The 21491-nt window shown below is 36.7% G+C and overlaps 1 protein-coding gene across 1 annotated transcript; it reads left to right on the top strand.

The window, feature by feature from the left end:
* The first annotated feature begins 274 nt into the window (after positions 1–274).
* Positions 275–6457, top strand: LOC129743291 (uncharacterized). Its single transcript, XM_055735277.1, has 3 exons — positions 275–467; positions 531–1478; positions 6321–6457. Exons 1-3 carry the CDS (start codon positions 275–277, stop codon positions 6455–6457), a joined length of 1278 nt encoding a protein of 425 aa, XP_055591252.1.
* The last annotated feature ends 15034 nt before the right edge of the window (positions 6458–21491 follow it).

The raw sequence follows: 21491 nt of genomic DNA, 5'->3' as shown, positions 1-21491 counted from the left end.
CGGACTTTCGGTTCATTCCCTCATTTCGAGAGCAAAATACAGTCCACGGCTCCCACATTGGTCCGATTCGAACCGGATTGGAAAGACTCGAATTATGCCGAAAACCCGGAGCGCACCGGAATTTAAGTGAACTAAGTGAAATGAAGACTTTTATACAATAAACTTAAGTGTGAAAAAGATAAAGAAAAAAAAAACTACTGTTTGAAAGAAAAAAGTGAAAAACAATTGAAGTGTAAATCCTGTTCAGTGTTTCCAGTGTTTCCCATTCGAAAAAATGTCTCAGATCGGAGTATCATCCACGCCAAAAAGGAAGAACACCAAGAAGCAAACAAATTTAGTGGAGAAAATCGAGGTGATGGATACAGTGACAGCGCTCATATACCGCAGGGAGCATGAACACGGAAAGGTTGCCAGTATATTCCAAGCGTTGGTTCTTCAGCATAAATCCGAGCTCAAGATGTCTCAAGGTAGGATAAAAACTTATCAACTCTCAGTAAAAGAAGCATATCTTGAATACAAATCCATTCAAGATAAAATCATTGGTCTTGTTCCTGCCAATGAAGTGATATCACACTATGAACAGTTCAGAGAGTTTGAAGAGCTTTATCTGAAAGTATCGATTGCTCTCGAAGAACACTCTTCTCAGATTTCCTCATTTTCTTTGGCCGAGCCACCTGCCTTGAATAATCCACCTGCATACATTATCCACCAGCCACTCCAAATGCCCATTCCAACTTTTGATGGCAAGTATGATAGTTGGCCAAGATTTAAGGCAATTTTTAAAGATCTGGTTGATAGGTCCCCTGATTCTCCAGCGGTTAAGTTGTACCACCTTGAGAAATCCCTCATAGGAAATGCTGCCGGGTTGATTGACGCGAAAACCATTAATGAAGGGGACTACGCTCATGCTTGGCGTATTCTCGAAGAGCGATTTGAGAACAAACGCCACGCTATCGACACTCACATAACTGGCCTTTTCAATTTGAAACGCATGACAAAAGAGTGTTGTACAGAATTAAGGTCACTGGTGGACGAATGTACTCGGCACGTCGAATCCTTAAAGTACCTCGAGCAAGAGTTTACTGGAATTTCAGAATTGATGTTGGTCCACTTGCTGACGAATGCACTGGATAAAAATACACGTCGTAATTGGGAAGGAACAGTTAAGCATGGTAGCCTTCCCTCTTATCCATCCGCAATTAAGTTCCTCAAAGAACAGTGTTTTGTCCTTGAAAGATGTGAAGCCCAGACCCCGTCTCACTTACAGCAACAGCCAAAGCCGTTCCCTGGAAAGGATGAAATTCATATAAATACAGCGGTCGTCACTAGTGAGAGCCCAGTTTTCAAGTGTGACATCTGTAACCGAGATCATGCCAACAATACCTGCCCGAATTTTCATTCACTCTCAATCCAGAAACGGTTGGCCAAGGCTAAAGAGAAACAATTGTGTTTCAACTGTCTTCAGAAAAATCACCGAAGTGTGCATTGCCGTTCGAATAGAAGATGTGATAAGTGTAACAGACGACATCATAACCTCCTCCACGCTGAACAAAACTTGAAGCCGATTCCTATGAGTTCTTTAAGCAACGTTAAAAACAAAAATCCCGATTTAAGAAAAACGAAAATGGAGTCATTTAGTAGAACATCATCGGATTTCTCGAAAGTGTTTTTGTTAACTGCCGTGGTAGATGCATTGGATGAAAACGACGCTCCCCGCCCTTGTAGAGTGTTGCTAGACAGTGGATCTCAAGTAAATTTAATAACAGAGGAAATGGCAGCACAATTAGGATTGAAGAAATTCGCATCACATGAAACTGTGACATGTGTCAATAATACAAAGACAATTTCCTCTGGCACTGTTGCTGTTCGAGTCCGTTCAAGATATACTCCGTTGAACACAAACATCGATTGCTTACTGACCAAGCAAGTTACAGCAAACCTTCCACCAAATGATGTTGAAAATTGTTTTTCCCTGCCTCCGGATATCGCACTTGCCGACCCGAATTTCCATAGATCTGGAAAAATTGACATGCTACTGGGAAATCAATGGTTCCTAAAATTGTTAATGCCTGGTGCTATGTCATTGGCGGCGCATGTTCCGCTCTTACGTGAAACTAAACTAGGTTGGGTGGTAGGCGGTGAATACGATCCTGACATCCATCAAGAAAGTGTATGAAGTCCTGTAAATTTTGAACACATCCATAAGCCAACAAGTTAAATGCAATCATTCCCCGGGGAGTATGTTCGCGCCAGCTCGAAAATTTGGCAACAGCGCAACGCAATTTGCGTCACCACGAAAGGATGTTTCTTTTGCCGGTTCCTTTATGTATGAACTTCGTTCATTCAAGGCCACACATGTACATAACGACAGCCGACAAATGCCGGCCGGCATTTTTACAACAACAATTGCATTGGATGTTGCGAGGAAGGGAAGCATTTTGCGTTGCGTACACAAGCTGTGTGTGAATGAACGAGTCGCCAGTTTTGAATTCAGTTTGAATCAAGTCGTCCTTGCGTAAAGTCGTTGCGCCCTTAAGTGAAGAAGAAAATTTCCCACCAAGATTTAATGAAATTGAAGAACACTAAATCACCTGTACATAGTTGTATTATAGAGAAAATATAGTTTAAGTTAAGTTTACGTTAAGTTAATTATTTTTACCTCCGAACTTCCTTGGTTGATTGCGTTTTCGGACTTTCGGTTCATTCCCTCATTTCGAGAGCAAAATACAGTCCACGGCTCCCACAGTATCAATTGATTACAACCAACAAATCGCTGTTTTTGATTTTTCCAAATTTAGATTTCAATTTATTTAAGAGCGATTCAGTTTCGTGACGTCACAACGCGCCTGTGTTTTAAGCACGGTTTTGCAAAGCGTTGTGACGTCACGAAATTTTATGCTCTGCTACATGAAATTAATCAAAATATTATCTTGAAATTAATCCTTAATTTACTAAAAATGTTTAAAAGCTAAACGAATAATATGATTTGGTAATGAAATCGAAAAAAATAAGAGGAATTAAATCTGAAAGGCCCCAGATAAGGTTTGCTAATCTGGCCCAAATGCTCAAATTTTGCATGAGACCTTTTGCTAGTACATATTTGAATTTTTTAAATTTTGTAATTCAGTTAAAAATTTCTTTTATGAGATTTTATGTGAACACGGGGTTCGATTTGGATTTCATAGTGACATTCTCTGAGCTAGATATTTTAATTAAGCACAGTTTTTTTAAGAATAATTTTATTAGAAACTAATTTTCTATGAAATTCTAATTAATTCTTGATAATGAAAGTTAACCTATTAAGTTCACCATGTTCAAAGTTTTTTTTTAATCTCATTACATTTATTTCATGGAACTCATTTTGTTTGAACATAATTCCTGAAAGAAATAGAAGCTACTAGCGGTGATCTTCATTCATACATAGATATAAGAAAAAAAAATATCTTTTTGCAAGACTTTTATTCAAATCACAGATAGCTATCTGCTTTATGATTCACGAATATTCTTTTACAAATACGATGAGGATTTTTTTGATAGTTTGTTTATTCTCGAATCATTTTAAGCGTGATTTTATATGTTTAATAAGATATGTATGTATGTATGTATGTATGTATGTATGTATGTATGTATGTATGTATCTATGTATGTTTGACCCACCAGTGGCTTAACTCATCAACAATAATTGCAGTACAACCAAGGGGTCCGTTACCACTGGCTTGGGACAGGTTTGACTCATCTCACTCCCTTCAAACTGTTCGAAACAAATGAGGAATCTTAGAAAGGTACCTCAGTAACTTACTCAAGATTCCAATTTGTCGAGATACTCCGGCTGGCTTGAACCCACAATCCATTGTATATCAGTTTTCCGCTCGTTTGATGTCCTGTCCTACCCCCCACTTATCCCCAATAATAGAGTTAAGCTATTGTATAAATACATTTTCATTAAAAAATAATGAAATGAATGGATACTTATCTTCCAGCTATCAAATGGTTTCAGCAGTTTTTTGGCGATCCACTCAGAAAGCTGAATATTCTTCTGTGAAGAAAAACTTTAAAACTAATATCAGCAGTCTAGTATTTCATACCGATCCATGTACGTGCATGACCGGGTTATCACAACAAGTTTGCTCAAAAAACATTTAAAGTACGCTGCACTTCAAAGCTCCAATTTTTATTTGAAATTCATTTTCACTAAATTTATCTCTTAGTATCGGACCAGCTTAAAAAAAAAACACTCCCAAGAATAATTAAACAAATTTTAAAATAAAACACTAGCGAAATATTGAAAATCAAAATTAGCCGCAGAGCGAAATAAAAACACGTCAGTTGCCAACAAGTCATGGCTTACTCCTGATTTAATATGTTTAATAAGATATGTTTAAAAATAACCGCATTAATACAAAAAAAAAATTTAGTTTCGTCAAAAATTTGATAATAGAATTTATTTTTTGAAGCGCATTATTATGTTAAACTTGAATTGACGAAATACTATAATAGTGTGAAGTAAAAAGTCTTGAACGTTTTTGAAAAAAGGGTAAATAAATTCTCGTGACGTCACAAAGCATTCTTTACCCGGGTGCAACTCACAACCTTTTTAACCGATTTTCAATCTAAAAATTACAATAAATTTATCTCAAAAAGTTTGAAGAGACCTCAAATTTTTGACAATATCTATGTGACATTTCAGTAAATCTTGAATTGAAAAACAACAGAATTTTGATGACGTCATTACGCTTAAAAATAGATACTTTTATCAATGATTCTAGAGCGAAAACATGCAGTGACTATTATTTATCTAATATCATGCTTAAGAGATGGCTTTTCTACCATCATTTTGCAATATTTCATTTTTTCATAGCTAGATTTTGGACGAAGTTATGTTATAAATAAAGAATAGCTTAGCTTAGCTTGGTTGACTACTCATATCTACCTTAAATCATTGAACTGGAAATGCTGTGTAGATATGCTTTCACTACAAAAATTTAAAAGAAGACTCCAGACAACATGTTTTATTAGGCTTTGTTCAACTTACGCATTTCCAATTCCATGATCGCTGGCGTGGCTAAGCAGAACAAGTTCTACTCGCCAATGGTTGCTACTCCGTAATTGATCGAACCATCAGCTTTGTTCAAGGTCCAAAAGAATGGTGCTTGAGACTAGCAGCTCATTCACAATGCACAAAACTCATGCTCTCCCTTTGAAAATGATCAATAACGGCGCCGGCCACGTCCTAGTAGTCAATGAGGAATGAAGGATACTTCTTAGGATCAATCAACAACCTTGTCCTTTTGTATTCCAAAGATTAATTTTGAAAAATTCAGAAACAAAGGTAAGTCAATATCACCAACTATAGAAACCGTCTATACGTCTGAGAATCTATATTAAAATATCCAAGGAAAGGGTTTTGTTAGTAGGGGAAAGGTTATAGATCAGGATCCAATTTGGTAATGGTGCGATCGTTTTTCCTACACCTTCTATGCTCCTAGATATTTCCTAAGAAACTCCTAATTTTATTTATGAGGCAGTACAGTTATCGTTAAAAAGTATATTTTTTGAAAATCCTATTCAATATAACTTTTTTCCCTAGCTATTGTTCCTGTTATATTGATGTATTTTCAAAAATCACCCTTCAGAATGAAGAAACAAATCAATCTATAACTATAATAAAAAATTTGAAATCTGAAAGATTTGTCGGTGAAAGCCTCGTTGTTTTGGTTAATAATTTTAAAAGAGCTGTCAGTTGTGATAATCGACGAAGGCCGTTTTTGAAAACCCATCAATATGATTCTACTCTGTGCCTCATATTGATTTCGCTATTACGGAGAAGAAAAGCTTGAGCTTGCTATCGCATAACATACTAAGAGGGACTGCTATCCCCTTATTTTTGGAACTGACACCTGCTGCTTTCTATTTCATAGCGAGAAGCATTACATATATTTTTAATTTCAACCGAACATGCCACATTCACCAAGCCTTTTTTCTATTTTTTTTGGTCAATAACTAACTATTGATGTTTGATGAGAATTGCAATTTTTTTATTACTAGATTTCAATTCTCTATAATAAAGACAATTTATTAGTATATATTACTAGATTTAAAAAGAATAAAATTGTCTCTCTATACAACACTTGTATTATCCAGGAGTAAAAAAAAAACTCGATAAAAAAAAGTGTGAATTAATAGGATGTGAAAAGGTTATTCTTATTATCCTATTCATTCGTCCATCGATACAGAATACCCATTGCAAGAATAAATAGATCAAATCAAGCAGAAATGGATCGACTGTCACTTCCGAATCTACCCCGATCAACCTCCACCAGGCCAAAACGAATCCCCCTGCAGAGCCGAACCGGCTTCGACCAGCTCCGATCGACCTCAACCCGATCTACCGAACAACGACCCGACTAGTCTCGACCAAAACAACAGCCGACAGAAACCAATCTCCACCCACGATTGAACGAAGCTAATATGTTTAGGTACTTGTTCCATTCCATTAATCAAACGTATTCAAAAGCTTTTGAGCTCAGAAATGCGCAACAACATCGAGTAAATCAGTGTTGCCCAGCTTAGATCATGTTCCGTTCATTTTTAACCAGAGTCGTTTTTTCAAAATATTCACATTTACTTATGTATGATATTTTTATTATTCTCATTTAATAATTACATAAATAGCGCTCATTTAATTTATAAAACTTTTTCATAACCCTTCATATACAAAAAGTGAAAGCTTAAAACAATTTCATGAAGAATAAATCAGGCATTAATATCAGCATTTTTTAATAGTGAACTTTGGCAATAAATGTTCAAAACTGTCGAGATTGAGGACTTCCGGGGTGAAACGATCAGCTAGGGAACGCATAAAATGAATATCATCAAATATCATCACCGACATCAGCTTTGTTCATTCGTAAGTAGAAACCTGCCTCCACTGGCCCCTGCCAATTGGCAGCCGTTCAAAGAGCCAACGTTCCGGCCGAACCAGTCAGGCCACTTCTCAATGAAGCAACCTAAATCGGCCGAAACCAACCAAAACCGATCCAGCTCGGCAGCAGGACTCGTCCCCCCGACTCGGCAGAAATCGACCGAAGTTAACCGGAAAGAGAAAGGCGACCAACCGTCACCCCATCTCTACCTGTTTCAATCAGACCTGATTGAACAGACTTATCTATCATTCACGAAGAACCGAAGCCCCATGTAATTGAATGAGTGAAAGAGCTGGCATGAAACAGAAATTTATTTTCTTTTTGGCTTGCTTCGACCAAATGTTTAATTTGCATTTGCATCTGACTAAAAAAAAGGAAAAGAAACCTCACAAAATATACAATTTCCCCTCAACTAACAAACTCAGGAAAAACTAAAATTGAAAAACTTGCCCATATTATCACATTTTCTCAAACCAAAATACAAACTCAAGCCTAAATTGATTTTTAATCCTAGAGTTCAATCTAAACGTTTAAAACAAAGTCAATAAACAAAAACAGGAAATATACTTATCTGGATTTTTTTCATTAGCTTCTAGTCTATTGATAGGCCACACCTGATTTAAGCCCTTCTTCAAAACACGAAAGTGTAAGAAAGCAATCATCTTTTCGTCGATTGAACGTAGGGAAGAATTAGTGAACCTGTATATAAGAGAAGTGACATCTGAAACACAAAATTCCAATCGAGCAAAAGAACTGTCAAAATCGATTCCAATCGATCCGAGCATTTTGTCGCAGAGCTTTTACCTTTCTTATTGAAAACTCAACCTAGGAAGGTATTGCGATTGTTGTTATAGTTAAAACAGATAATTTTTTAGCTGGTCATATGAATTTATGATTAGGTGCAATTTTGTTTAATTCTTTGGTGAATCATGTTTCTTGTTAGAAAGCTAACTGATTATTAACGAAATTCAAGTCATTCATACCGTTTATCGCGATCCTTCGGGCATCGAGTTCAATGTTATTTTGTTAGATTAAGGAGCGTTCACTTTAGAGCTTGAACATTGAGTCAGAAAACAGTGCTGGGAATTTTTTTGACCAAGATTTCGTCGATGTTGCCACATATTTCATTTTAAGAGGGATCAGATGTCGCTTCTCTTATATGAAGGTTCACTAGGAAGAATGACATCAAAATGTTAAATTCCCAGAAAAAAAAAAGTCGATTGAAAGAGCGAGACGCAACAACTACTACGGTTTTGTCAAACTTTTACGGCTATGGATTTCGACACGGCAGTTATGAGGAAGAGTGAGAAGGAAACAAAGGAACCAAAACACTCGCGCCGATGATAGATGAAAACTTATCGACCGGCCGATGTTTTAAAATTTAGATTGAAAGCATTTTGAGACTTGTTTCACGTAAATTTAACTACCTTTCGATGAAAAAAGCAAACTACACAACACAGACCAATGCAACGCGAAAATCCACGAGAAATTCTTCCGAAAAACACTAATTACTGGGACTTGAAATAAAACGCGTGTGAAGCAAATAAGGTTGCCAGCCGATCGGCTTATGTTATAAATAAAGAATAATTGCAAAAATCTATTTAATTTCGTACTAAAATTTTTAAATTTCCACGATAACATACTCAATTCATAAAAGAGGTAACTGAAAATCTTTAAATGGAAATTACGCTAAAGAAATAACCTTTCTAACGCTGTGCAGTTTATTTTTGAATAATGAAAAAAATCGGTTCTCCAGTTGAGGGGTGTTTGGAATGGGTCATAAAGACTTGACTTAAAGCTTATTGAAAGTATGCATCAAACCTGTTCAAGGACGGAAATTTGAATTTGTTATGTATTTTTCATTATTTTTGTCGCAGTTAGCACAAAAGCTTATCGTTTTAAGGAAATAGAACGCTGTTTTCTGCGATGATATATTTTATTTGATATTATTTTAATTAAATGATTAATGGCATTTCGGTGAAGTATACATTCTTACAGAAAGAATATCAAATGAGTTTAATGAAAATTATAGACAGATAGATTTGATATGGAATTTTATATTCTTCCTGTTAGAATGTATACTGCATCGAAATGTCATTAATCATTAAATTAAAATCATAAATCAGCTGTGATAATCTGTTAACACAAAATTTATTTGATATTTAGTAGGAGCAAACATCAAATTTTTATTTTCGCACAGTAAGAAAATTTTGAAATTTGGAACAAAGTCCCAAATTTTATGGTCGTAAATAATATCAATCTAATGTAAAAAAAAATCAGGAGTTCAAATCTGTCATCTGATTTGACCGGAGACATCTAAGTGATGTACCTATTATTTGCATTTTATAACCCGAAAAAAAACAATCATCACATCGTAAAAATGAAGCTTGCTAAAATTTGTTCAGTGAATCGGTTTTTTGGGAAACATTCTGATGCAAATTTCGTGAAATTTTATTCAAAACTTAATTTCTTTTGCATACATTAATTGATCGATCTCAAATTTTCAGCATTGTTGGATGCGTTCTTGTGCTTGAGTTTCTTTTTGATGTTGATGATTTGATGGTTGATGCATTTTAATCAAATTGATCTACAAGAATGTGAAATTTGAAGCCATTTTTTTTAAGACATCACCTTTAAAGGAGAAAAAATACGGGGGCAAAACAGTTCGTCTAATTTTCATATCTGTAAATGGTCTGTTTCAAATTATTTTAAGTATTTAAAAACTTTCTTGTCTGTTTTTTGAAAAACCAAAGACTTTAAATCTCATGTTGATTATGAGTAATTTAGGTCGTATAGCACCCTTCAAACTACCCAATCAAAGACTCATAAAAATTGCGAAAAAATTTTAAAAGTCTGATTTGGCGTTGCTTTTGACGATTTTTGAGAATATTTTTATTTGTGTATTAGCTCAAACCTTCATCTGTCTATTAACGTAAAGTAAGGAAGAATGGGGAAACTTGATACCCTCTTCTTATTTTCATCATATCTTTTTGGAAAAAAAATCAGCAACTCGATGTCTTTTGCATTATCTGACAGCGTGTAATGGAATCCGTGGATAAACTAAAAGCATTTTCGTAAGACGGAAAAAAATGTGATGCTTTTTAAGTTAAAGGAGACTTGATCCTTTACTCATGGAGGCTCAGGGTGCCCTGACCTTAGGGAAAAATCTAGCAAAATCCAAAGATGAAAGGTCTTTAACTTAACAATTTTTTGCCATGTTAGTTTTCATTTCACAGTTTGTAAATATCAGACAAAGTGAATTCTAAAAGTTCGTCACTACCCTATACTGCCCCTACTCGCATAACAGTCCCATATGAATTTTCGTCATTTTTCATCTAACCTGACAGTTCGTCATTTTGAACATAAGACTTCAATATCAAACAATAAAAAAAGAAACTTTGTTCTAGGAATTTCGAAAAAAATATCAACTCGCGACTGTCCAATATGAAATATACCCGCATAACAGTCCCATATGTGAAATACCACGGATGTAGCTACTTTACAATGTTTCTTTCGGTAAAATAATCATTGATTTATCGCTCTAAGTAATTTCGAAAAGTTTTAACACACTTGATGCCAATTATGCACAATAATTTTCAAAGGCAGACTTAAAAGAAGGAAGAAATTTCTTCCTTCGTAAAACTATAAGTCACAACTAAAAATCATGATAAGAGTCCACTTACAACAAAATTTTTCCAAAAGTTTGTTTCTATTTTTGATACTGCAATTTAGAAGATAAAAAAAGATCGAATTCAAGTCTAAGAAAGTAGCTTAGTGATCAAAACATATTCTGTATGGGACTGTTATGCGAGTAGATTTGAAAAGGTCTCGAATATGCCCGCATAACAGTCCCATAACAAATAGAAATTGAGCCGCCGACCTTACCAATGGTCCAATTTCGAAAATTTCAGGTCTTACGATTTATTATGACAACCTAGAACACATACCATTAAACTATTTTCGTTTATGTTGAAAGTTGTGGTCACAATTGAAAGATGTATTCCAAAACAGAAAAAGCCGATTTTCTCGCTTGCTCGTTTTTGCATATGGGACTGTTATGAAAGTAGGGGCAGTATAGTCTTAGCATACTTTAAGGCACAATATTATAGTTTAGGATAAATACAGTATTCTGAGTCCTATTTAAGACATAATTACTGGATGAACATTAGTTATTGGACAAATATTAGTAAATTCGTGATAAGCAATGATCGCGATCCATTAAGGAGAAAAATATTCCTTTCTAAACTCTAGCGATGAATTGAACACATTATATATATTTTGGACAACTTTTTCTATAAAAACCTGCTTTGAAAATATGACATTATTAAGTACATATTATACTGTAACGATTGACATACTGGAGTTAATATTTTTGTTACAAATTTTTCATGTGGGAAACAATTTAAAGTGATAAAAAAAGATCTTCAAAACACATTTTGTTAAATTTTTCAAACAAAGTTCAATAGCTCGAAAAACAAAATGTTAAAAATGTGTTGAAATAACAGCATTGTTGTTGTTTTCTATTTGGCACATTTTTCTAGAACATTTGATATTTTTAAGACGGTTTCAAGATATAGCGAAGGAATCAAGTATCCTTAGGGATCAAGTATCCTCATTTCCCCCCATAAAGCATGGATCACTACAAATCTGGACGCATTAAAACGGGTCTATCTCAGAGCTATGTAAACGAAATTAAAATGTTTTGTACTTGAAATGTAGGGTTTTTATTGCACTTTAAAGGAAAAATAATAAAAAAATTATTCCGATGTTGTTTTGATGAATTTTCGAACTTTTGGTTGAGTATCACTCATTATAGTTTTAACACCCTATTCGCTGACCTCAGCGGCCATTTTGTTCCACAATCTCTTCATCTCTGTTGCTTCCCGAGTCGTCCTACCATTCTTCTTCATCTTCTGCTTGACAATTGCCCAAAATTTTTCGACAGGGCGGATTTGAGGGCAGTTGGGTGGGTTGATGTCCTTTTCGACAAAATCCACCCGTTGGCCCAATACCACTGTAGAACCTCCTAGCTGTAGTGGCAGCTTGCCAAATCTGGCGAAAACTTAACTAGTCCTTTGTGAGATCTAATGTACGAAAAAAAAAAAGATTTTCAGGCATTCCTCCTTGTAAATTTCGGAGTCCATGGTCTTGTTTTTCACAAAAACCGGAATTTTTCGTCCGCAGCTGCAAATACCTTGCCAGATCAAACAATTTCTTGCACACTTATCAGCAAAAACGAATTTGAAGTTGCCGGGGACATCACCATGACCAGTGTAGTGCACCACTGCAGTGGCTTTACATAATTTTTGGCCAGAAAGCTGCCCAAAATCCATCTTCACGTACGTTTCGTCATCCATGAGGATGCATCCGTCGAACTTCGTTGGAATCTTCTTGTATAACTTGCGGGCACGTCCTTTGGCTACTAAATTCTGCTTCAATGTCCGGTTTGGTTGCTTACTAGGATCGTATTCCTTCGCGTAGACGAATTCTGCTGACGGTGCACCGGTCGGCGTTGAATTTCTTGGCAATGTCATAGTCCGACTACCCTGTGTTTTCCTTGATCGTTCTCAACACCTTCAAATGCAGTTTCCGATCCTTAATTCCACTATGACGCTTGGTATGAACCTGCCGATCTATAGTACGCATCTCACGGAAACGTTTGAGAACGCTACACACGGTTGATTTGACCATTTTTAACGATTTCGCGATTTTTGAACCCGATCACGTCGGGTTTTTGACGTGGGTGTTCAAAATTTATTTTCATCTCGCGGCTTCTATCACGTGTAACTTTTTTGAAACAGAACGAATCGTAATGAAATTTTCAGCACTGGTAGAAGAAACATTCCTCTACAAAGTGCTGCCAAAACATTCCAGATCCGACAACTAGGAGCACTATGGTAAAATAAATAGTGCGTCCAGATTTGTAGTGATCCACGCTTTAGTTCAAAAAATAACGCGAGGTTATGCTATAAGAAATCGAACAATAGTTCGCAGTAGTCTCTTCCAAAAAAAAAACTATAAAATAGACAGTGGTTGAAATGAATTACTTTTGAACTATTTCAAAAATGCAAACAATAAATAAACAAAGCATAAGCATGATCTTTCTAAATTTCTCCAAAACCCTGCGTGATAACCAAAGCCAATAACGTCAATCATATGGATATAAATGACCTCGCGAAAAAAACTCTAGAGTCATTCCTTCAATTACTTCCAGATACCTCCCCCTCATCAAAGAAAGAGGAGGAAAAAAAGTTCAAGAAAACCGTTCCGAAACCGATCACTCTTGTCCGAAAGAAGCTGGCGCTCGCTCGGATGGTCGGACAGTCCATCGCTGAGCCGGGGAGGTGCAGTCTAGATCTATCGAAAATTTGTTCAAAGAGTAATTCGTGACGGTGAATAATGTTTTATTTTTTCCCCCAACCTTCCACGGACTTTTTGTGGTCCTGCTTTTTTTTAACTGCTCTCTCCCTCTCGGTTTTGATGGGTTCAAAAAACAATGACTGATGGAGTTCGGAAACGGTCCATTCATTTAGAGGGAGGCAACCCGGCGAACGAAGAAACTTGACTCTACTTGACTTTGGGATCCAACTTTTGAAGGTGGATTAAAACAATGTTGAACAACGGGCTCGGACAACGGCCGCGGAACTTGTACCGGCATCAGGCAAACAACAACAGCAGCGGCCACGGCCAAACATTTTGGGGCTCAGAAAAACTAAATGACGATGACTGGTGGATTAATTGTTGTTTTGGGCCGAGGCTCTCAACTTTTGGACAAGGTGCCCTAGCAGAAAAAGAGAGATACAGGAACGCAATTCTTCGATGCTTGTTAACTTTGGACACGCAATTAGTCGATTTTCCACATGTAAATCGAATCTCGAAGATCTCCTATCCTCGAAGTAATCGGGACTGGATGCTAGACCAGATACAGATATTGCTATGGCTGATTAATGTACCGCAGAATCTGACCGGAGTCAGCCGGTGTGGGTAAAAATTAACTATCACTATCGATTCTACTCTAGGTTTTGAACGCAGTTGATGGAAGAGCTTAAAAGCAGGTCCAGGTGGAAGATTGGCTTTCACATCGGTACTTCACTAATGAACGGTCGAAAGGGAAAGATGTACCAACATAATGATGTGTGCGATCTGGTTGAGAACTTCAAACCGTGTCAAACTGCATCTCTGGAACCGTGGAATGAGAAATGGGTTCATTGAACAGGACCTGGGAACTTGGCCAACCCTGTTCCAGCTTTTTGACTAACCGTTAAATTTTTCAATAACTTTCTCATCTATGGGAATGGCTTTGAAAATTTTTTCATTTTTGCTATTTATCTCCACTTGGTCCCTGAGGTCACTTGATTCCTCAGCCATTTCTTTGAACCCTTAAATGCAGTTCATGAATCCATTAAGAAGAAAAGAAAATCGTCAACGGATATAATTTTATAATACCTCTTAACAAGCAACTTATGACAGAAAAATATGTTTTTTCAATATTTTTTATTGTTTTCAAATAGTAGTGTAAGAAATGAGCTATAGGAATTAAAAAAAATTAGGTTTCAAAGCTGCTAACTGTAGGGTGATTTGCCAATCGTTGTCCCCTAACCCATTGTTGCACAGCATAACTTAAATTGTCAATATTTTAGCTGTTTTTCAACTTTTCCTCAAAAATAATACTGAATCATGTAATTCGGAATGTTTTCTGATGAAATGAGGCTTTTGTGATATTTTCTGCTGGTAAGTGTGCATCTTACGACAGTTTTAATTTTTTTTGTTTTTTTCGCGCAATTTTTGTGCTAATTGTTAACAAAAACCTTAACATTCCTTCTACGGCAAATAAGGTTTTACGTCAGAACAAAACATTTTTCGTATCAGTTTTCTATACGAAACGTTTGTTGGACAATTTTAGCACCATGATTTTGAAAAAAAATTATGATCCATACTTAACCAGAAAATATGTTGGATCGTGCAACAATTGGTCCGCTCAATCTCCTCCTGCCCCATTGTTGTACATAATTCCGCAGCAAAATTTGAATTAGTATGGAGGCTTGTACGGAAAAATCCAAATTTCCATTCAAAATCCATCAGAGATGTACTGAAAGTTCAAAAACATAATTTTGTATTTTTAAAATATTTTTTTGGTTCTTGCAATACATTGCATGTGAATAAAAACTAAACCTAACTTGTACTTCAGAAATGATAGTCGTTGTCATACAAAAAATTCAAAAAAGGTAAATATTTTTTTTAAATTTTAGTGTATTGACAGCTAATTTGAAAGCTGGTTAACCAGATGTAAATAAGAATCGCATTATACTGCTTTGCATAGCCAATAAGTGTGATGATTCAAAACTTTCGCAAAAACATATCATGAAATTATTGAAAGCTTCAGAAAGCAAAACCTGCAATTTTACTATACTTTTCAATGGATTACGATTTTTTATTTCGAAATTGTTATAACTTTTTTCATGAAATACTTTTCTTCTTCTCATGCTGGCAAACAATTATTCATAGGAATGGGCAAAATCAATAATTTAAAACAAAATTCATTTCTAACTTATTTGAATTTCTTGTATATGCGAAAAGTTCTTCTTGCATACAAATTGTCATACAACATTGAACACGTTCATTGACTACATGCAACTAAAACAACTCGAATTGTCTATTGATATGACATTTTTTTTTCTGAATAAGTGGATATTTACGTTTAACTAGTAATTTTAGTAAATTCTGTGCTTTAATTAATTATTTTACACTCAGAATTTTCACATTTTTTGCACTCAATGTTGATTTTCATAATTAATTCAATAATACAAAGACACTTTATAAATCCATAAGTTTATTTTTTCTACCGTCAAATCTTAAAAATGAAGTTTTGAAATTATTAAACTCGTTGAAAAACTTATGTTTTCAAAATTTAATTTTTTTTATTTACTTTTATTTTTATAATTAATATTAGTTCTTTATATGAAAGTCGGGCTATTTGCATTGTCTGAAAAATGTCAAAGTCAACTCAACTGCATTGGTTTTGAGAGACTGCATTTTATCAGATTTATTTTGAAATCCTTTATCCCGACCATTTACTCAACATTTTATGCAAAGAATCTAAAAGCTGTTCTGAAAAAATCTGTTTCTCTAATTTCGTGACGACAAATCTTAAAGAATTTTATTCCATGTCAACAGCGATCCCTTTAATATTGTTATTCATATTGTCAGAATATTGTACAGAAGGAAAACTACGACCCTTAATCTCAGAAACTAGAAGTCGAAGGTTGGAAGACCCGAAATATTACTTATCTAACGTGCAATTTTCTCAGGAATTCGAATCTGCCGTCGAGTTGCCGTCACTTGAGACATCTAAGTGAATCTTTATTTGGCCCTTATCATCCAGAAAAATTAACAGTCATAACTTTGTGAAACTTAATTTGATCCAAAACAGTTTTTCAGCCGGAAAACTCTCGGGAAGCATTTCTATGTGATGTGATTGTTTCCTGAAGATTGATGAAATGCTACAGAGGTTACATTAATCACAAATAAACCCACTTATATGAAAAGGATATTTAAATCAATTAACTTTTCAAAAAAAAAAATTCTTATACAAAATTGTATAGCATGAGCATAAATCAGTCAAACGATCTGAAACTTTGGGCGTGGTTGTGTCCATTTTCAAGTTTTAAATTGAGATTCATTATTTTAAAAATCGATCGACTTCCAAGTGAGTCCTAAAACATTTATTTTGTTAAATCGGATCTTCTTCATAGGGGTAAAAGGGGTCAAAACAGATCACGTTCTCAAATTTTTTCACCTGTAATAGCCACTTAAAAATCAAGCATTAAATATCTTTCAGTTCATTCTATGGGATTTTGAAGACATAAAGATTTATGTTGGTAGGACATATAAAGAAAAAGGCTCAACACTGGGCAAATTAGGTTAAATAACACTCCACTCAAATGGCTTCGGGTAAATTAAGAGGTGGATTTGAGTTTCTGAGAAAACTTCACGTGTGATAAATGCTATTCCAGACACTCAAACCGGTGGCTTTGTGTTTTTTTTTGGGCCGAATTGGAATTGGAAAGTGCATTGGACGGTTTATATGGAAGACCACCCCCCCCCCCCTCATAAGGGGCCGTCTAAAAATTAGATTGCATTTGAACTAGAAGATCTCATAATAAGCTTCTTTAACAAATATCAGCCTATTCGACCTCATGGTGACTGATTTTTAAAATGTGCAACCATTGGAAAAAATCGGACAACATTATGCACGACACAAAATTTGCCTGTGCAACTATTGGGCACAGACAAACTGTTTTAAATGATTTTTCAAATTTTTATGTCACTTTTTTCAAACACTTGAACTTTTGGATCCTGTTGACCAATCCTGTATGAGTGCATCGACAAAAAAAATCGAGTGAATTTGGTTAAAATCACTAAAATACAGCATAAACACCAAAATCAAGTGCTAAGCTGTGCAACGATTGGCAAATCACCCTACTTTTGATGCATTGAAATGATTAAATTGTTTTAAAGAACCTTCACAGTAATTCAGCTAAAATAACATAACGCAATCCAAAAATATGAAAGTTGTTAGAAGTGCGAAGAATAAGAGCTATCGGTTTTTTCTTCAATCAGTTGTTACTCAACTTTTCTGAAGACTTGTAACGACCGACTAGCTCAGTCTTATCGCTAATCTCAGAGTCGGCTAACTGCAAAGGAGAAACACGAAAAAGACGAAGAAGAGGGATGCGCAACAAAACAAATCTCCGAATGAGATAGCGGACCTCTCCAACATATATCGGCTCGGAAAATTATAAGTTTGGAAATTTACGTTTTTACATTTTTTTTTATTTAAGACATACAACAAAGGTTATAAGGGAAGGGAATTGGTGCGGCCGATACAGCAACTTGAAATGATTTTGAGGGCATAGGTGGCGACTTGATTTCTTGGTTCTTGGAAGGCTTAATAGTGTGGCTTACCGCAATTGCCGGAGCGGATGGACGCCATTCGAAGATCCTTGGATGGACCCCCGAAATTGATACTTTGTGGTTGCGGTAGCCGTCTGCCTTCTTCCACTTGGATGTCTAGTTGCCGGATTGTCGCCTATGTGTCGATGCCAGCAGGTTGTAAGAACGGGTCAACACCGGCGACTTCGGGCCCGCAGATGCGTGCCAGCAGAACCTGTGCCAGCGGAACCAGTGCCAGCGGAACCAGTGCCAGCGGAATCAGTACCAGCGGAACCAGCGCCAGCGGAACCAGCGCCAGCGGAACCAGTGCCAGCGGAATCAGTGCCAGCGGAATCAGTGGCAGCGGAACCAGTATCGGCGGGGTCGAAGCCAGCCAGTTGATTGCGGCCAATCGGAGCTTTGACGGCGAGGTAACACCGAGCCAACGGATTGCGGCCAATCGGAGCTTGCCAGCGGGATTTGTTCCAGCGGAACCTGTGCCAGCAGGGTCGATTTGATTGCGGCCAATCGGAGCTTGCCAGCGGAGCTTTATCAACAGATTGCGGCCAATCGGAGCTTGCCAGCGGGATACAATCAAGCCAACGGATTGCGGCCAATCGGAGCTTGCCAGCGGGATTTGTTCCAGCAGAACCTGTGCCAGCAGGGTCGATTTGATTGCGGCCAATCGGAGCTTGCCAGCGGAGCTTTATCAACAGATTGCGGCCAATCGGAGCTTGCCAGCGGGATACAATCAAGCCAACGGATTGCGGCCAACCGGAGCTTGCCAGCGGGATTTATTCCAGCCAATGGATGTTGTCGTCGGATCAATTAGCAGATGAAATGCTAAGTGGATAGTTACCACGTGGTTTGGCTTCCGGTAATAAAATGTCCAGAGTTCCACTTTGTCGGTTGACCAAACTTTTCGGAGATGTTGTAGGCCACCTGTTTTGAGTTCTCCGGAATTGCCCAGCAAACCTTTCAGATGGTAAATTACCAGAACTGGGTGTTCTTTAAAAGATGGCTTTTCCAAGCCCACAACCACGCGGTTTTTTTTTTCTTTAAGTGCAGATCACTTCAACACGTCTGCTCCGATTCACTATCCACTCCCGACTGCCTCCTTGTAGAGCTCGACAACCAACTCTCCACTTCGTTTCGAGATTTCGCCCCGGAAATTTGTTGGTTGTCAAACTCAAGTCGCCCATTATAGCACGAACGGGGTAGGGATGCTGGCAGTTAGGGTGACCATGGACATAGTTCTATGTCCGATTATCATACTCACGAGCCACGGAAGCCAGCCCACATCACGTAACCGTTCTGGTAGTTGTGTCCTAGGGCATCGCGCTCTTGGGACACTCCAGACCGGAAATCTTCCGTGATGATAACCGAACATAAAACCCTATCGCAAATCCTAAACTAACAGACAACACAGCTAATGACAATTTTATGTTTCCCTATCATCAAACATCGAGCCTCATAAAAACTATTACAATAATTACCCTAACTTAATTTAATTTTATATACATGGGATCGGTCCATTAACACCTACATTTAACGCATTGTTACCTTCCGACGGTAACAGACTGCAAGAAAAAAGTTATCGAAGTTTCCTTAATATTATTCTTTTACAATCCATCAAGAAAGGGCTTGTGATATAGCTCAGTTGGCAAGTCTGTTGTCTCCTGAGTCGATGTCCGCGAGTTCGAGCCCAAGAGTAAACATCGAACACAGTTGTACCGGATAAGTTTTTCAATAACGATCCGCCAACTGTAATGTTGATAAAGTCGCGAATGCCATAATGATGGTAAAACGACTATAATCGAATAAAAAAAATATATATATGGGAAGTTTTGATCAAACTTTGAAGATGATTAATTTATTTTTTGGTATTCCGTCTCACGACATAACCTGATGAATACCCAGCAGACCAGCACTCCAGTGCCTATTAGCCGTATAGGATGTCTACAAATGCTAAAAGGCACTGTGAGCTGTAAGCCCTGTAAAAAGCCCAATATCAGTATATAATGCCACTTCAGGGCTTTCGGTGTCAAATATAAATATCAAATTTTTTATTTGTTTTGTTTTGAAGCTGGATTGAACTTCACCCACAGTAAATCTAAAAGTTAAGTTTTCCAAGAGAATTTTCGAAAAATTAGACCCCAGAATCTATGCTTTTGTATGAGATAACCGGAATAGAGGGCGGTCAACGGTCATAAGGAGGTCCTCCGTCATCCTCAGAGGTATTTTTTTCACTTACTGGTGGGTGATGATTATTATTTTGAATGTTCTCTCTCAGGTTTTGGAATAATTTCGCCGGGCCTGAATGGATGGAGGGAAAATGAAGGAAAATTTGGCGAATACTTTAGCTACAAAGGACATGAAGTTTTCTACATCTCAGCTGGAAAAAAGCCGGCGCCTATGTAGTTGTCGGTGAATGTAGAAACAATAAACAGGAAGTGTGAGAAAATTCGTGTTTACGGTTTGTGCTTCTAAATCAAGAGAAATAAACACCTATATTAATATAATCCCATAATCTATTTCTTCATCATATTTTTTCTAACTTCTTAGCCAGGTAAAAGTTGTAAAGTTTGGTTTAAGTATGTCAATTTGTTTCAGTTTGAACCGAAAACGGAATAGGTCTGAGAGTAAAGTCACGGATAAATAAGTGGTCCAAAAAGTTATGAGTTTGATTCCAGTTCATTTAACAGCGATTGAGGAAAAATGGGTGCTAGAGGAAGAAAGAAATTAAAGTTGCTTGGGAGAAAAAAACAGCATAATACATTTTTTCCCGTCAGAGGGTATAACCCACTGGAAAATATTTTGACATTTCGGCATGGATGTGTTTCAAAAGTAGGGTCAAGCCGTATATCAACCAAAATACACGCCTAAAGTGGCCTTCGGGCAGCCCTATATATAGAGCTTTCAGGCTAAAGCATTTCTATATTCGACTATACGGCTGACTAAGGGCCAGGTTTTACGGCTTAATGGTTACTTGGGTAATATTCCTCCAATTCACTCGGTCCATGGCAACCGTTCTCCAACTTCTTGGGCATCCCACATACGCCAGATAACGCTCCACTTGGTATAACCACATCGCTCATTGCGCCCAGGCTCGTCTTGTTCCTACCGGATTGGCAGCAAACACTTTTTTTCCTAGATGATGGAAAGAATTAGAGAAACATGAGCTATCAAAGAACGAAAGAACATAAGCCAGAAATATCATGAATTTTTCGAAAAAGATACAATGGCTCACCAGCAGGACTTGAACCTGCAATCTCCGCTGTTTCTCTAATTCTTTCCATCACCTTCGAAAATGTGATTATTTTCAGGTACAAAGATGTACCAAGCGATTTCATTACATCAGTATTGAGCAAACACCTGTTTTACTTAATGAAATCCTAATATTTATATAAGGCAAAAGTAATTTCGTTTTGCAGTCTCCAACAAAATTGATAAATCAATCAAAGTCTTCAATGTCATATACTAAAAATTTTTCTTAAAAGATGTCACCGATATAGCCGATAAAATAATTTCCCAAAATAAATTTGCGGTGATTAACTCTTCATTTCATAAATGATGTCAGAAATATCTGCTATCTTATCTATACCTTTTTTCAAAAACTGAAAAAAATTAATTTGT

The sequence above is a fragment of the Uranotaenia lowii genome, chromosome 2, assembly GCF_029784155.1.
Source record: "Uranotaenia lowii strain MFRU-FL chromosome 2, ASM2978415v1, whole genome shotgun sequence".
Classification (NCBI taxonomy): Eukaryota; Metazoa; Arthropoda; class Insecta; order Diptera; family Culicidae; genus Uranotaenia; species Uranotaenia lowii.
Note: the sequence above shows the minus strand (reverse complement) of the source record. Positions and strands in the feature narration are given on the sequence as shown.

Coding starts and splice junctions, on each gene's coding strand:
- LOC129743291 (XM_055735277.1), top strand. CDS start 275: ATGTCTCAGATCGGAGTATCATCCACGCCAAAAAGGAAGAACACCAAG. Junction 468..530: donor CGAGCTCAAGATGTCTCAAG/GTAGGATAAAAA, acceptor AATCCATTCAAG/ATAAAATCATTGGTCTTGTT. Junction 1,479..6,320: donor TCTTCAGAAAAATCACCGAA/GTGTGCATTGCC, acceptor AACCTCCACCAG/GCCAAAACGAATCCCCCTGC.